Genomic DNA, 8,471 nt, shown 5'->3' with positions numbered 1-8,471 from the left:
AACTCTAATTTTCTTTTCGAGATAAGATGGTTTAGCATGACTGCGGTTTCGAGTGAGTGAGTACGGTTTTACGCCGATTTTAGCAATATTCCAGCAATATCACGGCGGGGGACACCATAAATGGGCTTCACACATTGTACCCATGTCGGGAATCGAACCCGGGTCTTCGGCGTGACGAGCGAACGCTTTAACCACTAGGCTACCCGACCGCCCCTACTGCGGTTTCGAATGCCGAATGGAACTAGAATTTGTTTTGTTTGTTTGTTTGTTGTTCAACGCCGCACTCAGCAATATTCCAGATATATGACGGCGGTCTGTAAATAATCGAGTCTGTACCAGACAATCGAGTGATTGACATCATGAGCATCGATCTACGCAATTGGGATCGATGACTTGCATCAACCAAGTCAGCGAGCCTGACCATCCGATCCCGTTAGTCGCCTCTTACGACAAGCATAGTCGCCTTTTACGGCAAGCATGGGTTGCTGAAGACCTACCCCGGATCTTCACGGGTCACTAGAATTTGTACGTACTTATAAGAAAGTGTAATCCCAAAATAAACATGTTACAAATAAAACACCATTTACTTCATGTACACAAAATAGGGATGGAATCTCAAAAATGATAAATGAAAGGTTTTAATCATCGAAATGTTTGATTCTTGCGATTGCTTATACACATATATGGACCATCGAAGCTATCGCAATAGTATTTTTTTATGAACGTATTTTTTAAAATACAATTAACTTTAAATGATCTGAATGGTGTGTAGAAAACATACCGAATTTCTAATTTTATCATCATTACACTTTATGCTGGATGTGGAATTCCTTCCCTGAGTTTAATTGTCAGAGTTCAAAAGTTTCCATTTTGAAAAAATAAAACACAATCACAATCTCAAGCTGGTGACTCACATGTTTTTCGACATGCGAGTCGCCATGCAGCTTGAGATTGTGCAATTTGCGTTCGCGTTACAACATGGTAAGGCTCAGTCAAATATTTCGTCAGAGCACCTGTTCCGGTCTTTCTTGCCGTATGATGTCCAGAAACGAACAAAGATTTGAATTAAACATCAATACTGCATTTGAATTAAGGAAACATTATTTAAAATACATTACTTTGAGAATATCATTCTAGCATTCAGATGTTAAGAATATCCGTTTGTAAAATATAAACTTATTTGAGTTGAGTGTCGTTTAGATGCTGCATACCGACTCCGCAGTGATACATATTTTCACTTTTACCCGAAATGTCTTTTGATGGAGGAAGCGACAGGGCATGTGTGCGTGCCGACGATTAATCTTTTAACTTGATCATTTCATACTTTTTCGTCAAATTGGCCGAATAAGGTAAATTTTGAGGTTTTCGTTACGGAATAGGACATATACAACAGTTGTCATATTCGCTGAATTTGCCACTTTTAGGTGTAACTTCAGACAGTTCATTACGACATTACAGATCGTTACCGCCATGTGCCAGTTTGAACAACTCTTTTTGTTTTTGAACAAGTTTTCATGGTATGATTGGACAAAGTAACATACAGTTAATTGTGTCAAAGAATACTATATTTTCTTAGAAAATGTCTCATCGCCTCGTTCACTGTCATTTCTGCGAATAGGGTCGATCATTTAGTCTGTTAGCAGTTAGTGTTTCTGCAGTCGCAAATGGGGAATTCCAGGATTATTATCATGGGAGCGTCAGGCAGTTAACAACGTTCAGGAAACCAATGAAATGTTGAAGTGTATACGAGTATTTTATATAGTTCCTGGTTGGAAACTCATGTCTGACAATTATTTGGTAAACTGCCTGTCCTCACTGTTCATGAATCAGATGACCCGTGAAGATCCGGGGTAAAATAGGTCTTCAGAAACTCATGCTTGCCTTAAAGGCGACTTTTCTTGTCTTAAGAGGCGACTAACAGGATTAGGTGGTCAGACTCGCTGACTTGGTTGATGCTGGATTGTCTGGTCCAGACTCGATTATTTACAGACTGCTGTCATATAGCTGGAATATTGCTGAGTGCAGCGTTAAACAACAAACAAACATGAATCAGACTCGTAATGAAAGTATCATGCATGTAAAGAAGATACGTGTTTATTATGGCACATTATTGTGCATGCATAAATATGAAACATATACAACTGTAAAATATCATGTATAAGGTCACACCTCAAATGTCTGATGTTAGCATTTATTAGAGCCTTGACATTTTGACACAAAATGTCGACTGAATGAAGGATGAAAAGTTTCCTGCAGTTTAAACAAACAGTGAAATGCTTTGAACTACAAGTGCATCAGGTGTGTACAATTAGCAGTGCACTGTTTAGAACAGCATTCTTACGGTTTGGTGAACGCTACCACCACTATGGCATGTGTACTATTTGAATGTTGCGACCCCTAAATCCTTTAACATTAGAGCCGCCTCCGTGGTTTTGTGGTAGAGCGTCCGCTCAGAGAGCGGAAGGTCCTGGGTTCGATCCCCGGCCACATCATACCATAAGACGTTAAAAGATGGTACTTGTTGTTACCCTGTCTGGCGCTCGGCATTAAGGGGCTAAAACAAGGACTGGTCGGCTCGGAGTCAGTATACTGTGTCTGAGTGGGGTATTCATGTTAAACTGCAGCATGGTATCTCAGTGAGCTAGCACTATAAATCGGCATCAGTCCGGACTAGTACAAGCAGCCACACACACACACACATGCATGCACGTCGCTATATAAGTGCAATAATCTTGGACGCGATGTTAAACCCAATTTCACCTCACCTTTTTAACATTAGACTATAACAAGGACACCTTGGCTTTCATGTGTAATTTCTAACTCTGCATGTTGATTGTAAACAGTGTTGGAAATGGGCAGATCAACCCCTAAAGTATTCTACTTTCATCATTTGGAACCCTTAATGTTAACAGTTAAAGTAACTTAAAGATTTAGGAGTCCAGGGTCGTGCTGTCCCTAGATTCAAATACTATTGGAGCAAACTTCTAGGACCCCAGGGGGTAGTCGGGTAGCCTAGTTGTTAAAGCGTTCGCTCGTCACGCCGAAGACCCGGGTTCTATTCCCGACATGGGTACAATGTGTGAAGCCCATTTATGGTGTCCCCCGCCGTGATATTGCTGGGATATTGCTAAAAGCGGCGTAAAACCATACTCACTCACTCACTCACTCTAGGATCCCAGGACACCCCTTTAAATCAACCACTGGTAACGTGACCTGTTCATTAAACCATGTTATTATTGAGTATGTGCATAACGATTCATGTATGTTGGGCACCGCCTCCGTGGTCTAGTGGGGCTAAAACAAGGACTGGTCGGCTCAGAGTCGGTATACTGTGTCTGAGTGGGGTATTCATGTTAAACTACGGCATGGTATCTCAGTGGGCTAGCACTATAAATCATCATCAGTCCAGACTAGAACAAGCAGCCACACACACACATGCATGCACGCACGTCGCTATGCAAGTGCAATAATCTTGGACCGATGTTAAACCTCAGTTTACCTCACCTCATGTATCGTGTATGTTGGACAATTTCAGAAAGCAAGTGGGCGGCCATGGACCCGTCGTGGTCTAATGGTGGGAAGCCACCAGATGAAAGTATAGCCAGAGATCAAAGAAAAGCAAGAATTCAGCCATTTTGGGAGGACCTAAGGTAGGCTTTCCTAATCATGCTATTATTCAATTGATTTCTTAATGTCCAAATATGTTTCCTCTAAACTGGCATGGATTTATCTAGGTGTTCTAAGTGGCCAATATTATACACCATGCCTACTTCCTCAAAGTTTATTTAAAATTCCCAAAATGGAATAAGAAATTTCCCAATTCAGCTTAGTACAATGGAACGGGACTGCTTTTGAGTTTTTGTTGACTGCTGCCACCGGTGATTTTTTGAATGAATGAGTGAGTTAAAATTTAACGTTGCATCAGCATTATTTCATCCATATAGCGACAATTTTTTGAATGACTAATACACAAAGACTATTGACATGAGAGATTAAACGTCCATGGCTTCTTCCAAATGGCCCTGGGGAATACTTTTGTCGCATGTCATGAAAACGTAATGATCTGAAAACTCGCCAAAATCTTTGTAGTTGCACTTTCTCGAAACGTTTAATGCAATTATCATAAACATGTGATACACCTTCTCTAGAATGGGCTCCTGCTTTGAACATGTTTTGGCTCAAGTGAGTCACATGTCAAGGTCAGCATTCTGGTTTTAGAAAACCATGATTATGTCTTTGTCAGCACCTATTGTAATAAACAATGATAAAACAGGTTATATCTCACAAAGTGCATCATATCCCTTGAGCAGCTTGGAAAATATGTCAAAGCCCAGTTGACGGTACACATGCTCTGCAAATCCTGCAATAAAACGAATTCGGCACGGAAGTTGCCATGTTTGTGAACCGGATGCCGATATTGTAACATAATTTTGATTGGACTATTTATTGACTCGTTAGTCCAGCCAAAATATAACTCCATTATTCCAAACTAGTTCGGCAAGGGTGGAAACTGGACTTTTAAAGTCACTTAACTCCCTTGCTTTGGGAAAATGGTTATCACCTTATAGTAATAACTATATTTACATGACATAGGAACCATTTGGGAATTTTTACTGACAATTGCTGCATGTTTATTCCCAATTTGCTAAGTTACTTAGTTTAAAAGCTTTGATATATCCCTGTTGTGACAATGATGCTTATTATGATTATGCAAGACAATATAATTAAAATCCATTTTTGAAGGTTTGAATTGTGGTCAGTATTGTATGTGTTGTAGTGGGCTTGAAGTAATATGGACAGAAAAGCGAACTAGAGCATGTAGAATGTACTCAGCAGAAACATGACAAAGTGTGTTTTAGTTATCATGATTAGTACAACAGCTGTCCCATGTTTTTGTCCCTGTTCAATCCCATTAAGTGCTTCTGCAGGTTCTACATGGTATGGCAGCCCATTTTGTCTCAGACTTTGTGACATTCTGGGAGTGCTAATTAATTGGATGACAGAAATACTTGTTAATGACACATACCCTTTTCCATACTTTTGTTTCCTGCCCGTGGGGATTCTGGGTTAGAGTACGTCCCCAGCAACCTGGGTTGGTCCAAAGTGCTGACTTTAAGGGATCCAGTGGTCAGACTCGGTGACTTGGTTGATTACATGTCAATGTTACCTGGGAAGAACTGGGTTAGAATAGGCCTTCAGCAACCCATGCTTGCCATAAAAGGCGACTATGCTTGTTGTAAGAGGCAGCTAACAGGATTGGGTGGTCAGGCTCGCTGACATGGTTGATGCATGTTATTGTATCCCAAAAGCGTATATCAATGCTAATGATGTCAATGTGCTACGACATTCATGACTCCCATACTTTAACATAGACTTATGGTTGTCGTAACATTATGATCACTTTGTGGAACGGGCTCAGCATATCACCTTTTTAAGCTATTACCATATATTGTCGATCATGTAAACATTGAAATAGACTCAGTTTAAAAAGCCAATCATGGTAAAGGGAAGCAACCCAATTGTTTTTGTACTATAATGACTATACATAGGTTTATCTTTATTTCAGCGATGACAAGGAACCTCGGACAACCAAGGTAGGACAAGAGCCGATTTTGAAATCAGGCATCTTTGCCATCTGGCCATGTTACAGTGTTCCCTCACTATTGCACTCTTCAATATAGCGCTAACTCGTTTATTGCGCGTGGTAAAGCATGGCTCCCAAAGTTTAATGACATAAACTCAAGTTTTCCACGATGTTTCAAGACACAAGGTTCTTTGACCCCTTTCTCAGAAAACATTATCAGCTGATCACCGCGATCACGTAACACCGGAAATACCAGTCAACAAATCTGAACTGAAGTACGCAATTTAATCCTATTATTATATAATATCTGGTTATAAACAAATTGTTTATCTGGACTGATGTTTGCAATATATTTGATTAATTATATTCAAAATTTCATTCAATAATTATAATAATGTTAACAATAATTTTGGCGAAATCGTATGCAAAGTGATCGGTAGATTGCACAACTCACCGTTAGTTACAGCAACCACGGTCAGATTACCGCTTTTGATGCTTTGAAAGGAACTTTAGATGCAAGAGAATGGATACACATATCATAAATGTCGTACCATGACGCGCTAAAAGTCATATAGTTCAGTTGCCTTTGGTAAATCAAATGTCGCGTAACCAGTCCGGATTATCCTGGTACCAAATATTCTTTGGCAGTGTACTCCATGATATTGTGAACATACAATAACATTTTACGGAGCTCTAGATAGGCTTTTCTTCATTTGGGTATTTCAACCAGGGGTTTGATTTTTATTGGGTATCCACAAGATTTAGAGGGTATTGAAATATTATTACCCAACTGTTTCTTGACATTTGAGTATTTTAACTTAAAACCTGTTTCGTAACAATCCCTGTGAATCATTTAAAACTATGTGAATAGTAGTATGCATGTCTGCATCTGCTTGCAGCTCCCTCTCTGGGAAGCCATTTTTGTTTGCAAAACCTAGCATTGTAAGAAAGGCCCTTTTTTCAATCAACAATCAGCTACGTTTCAAGATACAACATGTACATAGACTTTTCAATTGGCATCTCCGAATGTGAGATCAGTAAGTGAATTTGGCGATCGGCTGATACAGTCATTTTATCTAACAGTTGTAATATATGCAATCATTTGATATAATAGTTATAATATAAGCATTGATTTTATTTCAATAGGGTATTTATAGTTTTTGGTGGGTATTTGTATTATAGGATTTTATTTGTTCACATATTTCAGTTTAGTTGATGCATATTTTACACTAATATGTAGCTTATGTCAAGCTCTGCATTACGTAGCATCCTTATTGACTTATTTGTTGTTATCCCAAGGGGATTCCCAGGGTAGCATTGATCCCAAGCAAACTATGCTGGTCGTAAAAGGTGATTCAATGGATCAATTGGTCAGGCTCATTGACTTTATTGTTTTAAGTTATTGTACCATGAAGGCGTGGGCTGTTGTTCACAATGTCAATGCTGAAATGTGTATTTTCTGAAAAATATGATGTTTTTTATGTTGTGTACTTTTTTTGCTTCAACATTTATGCGACCTATGACTTGAAAACTACTTCATGGATTCTTTTCTAATTGGGGGTACAGTTTCTATTCCAATAGGAGATAGCAGTATGGAGTTCTTTTTCAGTATTTGGGTTTCCTGAAAAAATGCAGCTATTTTTCTTTTCTTTTTTCACTGAAACATTTGTGTGACCTATTACTAGAAAACTATGTCATGGATTCTTTTTGAAATTTAGGGAACAGTTTCCATACATAAAAGAAGAGGTGCAGTGCAAAGTTTAATTTGGATATGTGTATATTTTTTTTCATGTTTTGAACTTCAAATATTTTTTTACTCTAACACTTGAGTGACCTATAACTATTTGATGGAGAAATATGTTGGCGTGGAGGTCAGGGGTATTAGTGAGCTCTGCTCACTTTTTGTCTTGGTACAGTTAACCTTATTACTGAACATAGCAATAACCATGGTAATATTGCTTTGTGTTAGCATATTTTCTTCCTTCCTTGCCCCAAGTTATTGTTGAACTCTCACTTCCCTGTAATTACTACCCTTGAAGCATGCTGCCCTATACTGATAAGTGTGTTGTGGTTGTAGCCGGCCATGATGTAAGAGTGTGTTGTTGAAGCCGGCCCTGCTGTAAGGGTATGTTGTGGTTGTAGCTGGCCCTGCTGTAAGAGTGTGTTGTGGTTGTAGCCGGCCCTGCTGTAAGAGTGTGTTGTGGTTGTAGCCGGCCCTGCTGTAAGGGTATGTTGTGGTTGTAGCCGGCCCTGCTGTAAGAGTGTGTTGTGGTTGTAGCCGGCCCTGCTGTAAGGGTATGTTGTGGTTGTAGCTGGCCCTCCTGTAAGAGTGTGTTGTGGTTGTAGCCGGCGCTGCTGTAAGAGTGTGTTGTGGTTGTAGCCGGCGCTGCTGTAAGAGTGTGTTGTGGTTGTAGTTGGCCCTGCTGTAAGAGTGTGTTGTGGTTGTAGCCGGCCCTGCTGTAAGAGTGTGTTGTGGTTGTAGCCGGCCCTGCTGTAAGAGTGTGTTCTGGTTGTAGCCGGCCCTGCTGTAAGAGTGTGTTGTAGTTATAGCCGGCCCTACTGTAAGAGTGTGTTGTTGAAGCCGGCCCTGCTGTGAGAGTGTGTTGTTGAAGCCGGCCCTGCTGTGAGAGTGTGTTGTGGTTGTAGCCGGCCCTGCTGTAAGAGTGTGTTGTTGAAGCCGGCCCTGCTGTGAGAGTGTGTTGTGGTTGTAACTGGCCCTGCTGTAAGAGTGTGTTGTAGTTGTAGCCGGCGCTGCTGTAAGAGTGTGTTGTGGTTGTAGCCGGCCCTGCTGTAAGAGTGTGTTGTGGTTGTAGTTGGCCCTGCTGTAAGAGTGTGTTGTGGTTGTAGCCGGCCCTGCTGTAAGAGTGTGTTGTGGTTGTAGCCGGCC

At 40.4% G+C, this 8,471-nt stretch overlaps 1 protein-coding gene across 1 annotated transcript in view; it reads left to right on the top strand.

Annotated features, from left to right (window-relative positions):
• The first annotated feature begins 1,210 nt into the window (after positions 1-1,210).
• Positions 1,211-8,471, top strand: part of LOC124141190 (helicase with zinc finger domain 2-like) — a 68,730-nt gene continuing 61,469 nt past the window's right edge. Inside the window, exons 1-3 of the mRNA XM_048392239.1 lie at positions 1,211-1,349; positions 3,536-3,650; positions 5,567-5,594. Of these exons, the coding sequence (XP_048248196.1) occupies positions 3,553-3,650; positions 5,567-5,594 (126 nt within the window). The 5' untranslated portion in view covers positions 1,211-1,349; positions 3,536-3,552. The remainder of the gene's footprint in view (positions 1,350-3,535; positions 3,651-5,566; positions 5,595-8,471) is intronic.

This window comes from Haliotis rufescens, unplaced genomic scaffold, assembly GCF_023055435.1.
Source record: "Haliotis rufescens isolate VD_foot unplaced genomic scaffold, xgHalRufe1.0.p SCAF_11, whole genome shotgun sequence".
Taxonomy (NCBI): domain Eukaryota; kingdom Metazoa; phylum Mollusca; class Gastropoda; order Lepetellida; family Haliotidae; genus Haliotis; species Haliotis rufescens.
Note: the sequence above shows the minus strand (reverse complement) of the source record. Positions and strands in the feature narration are given on the sequence as shown.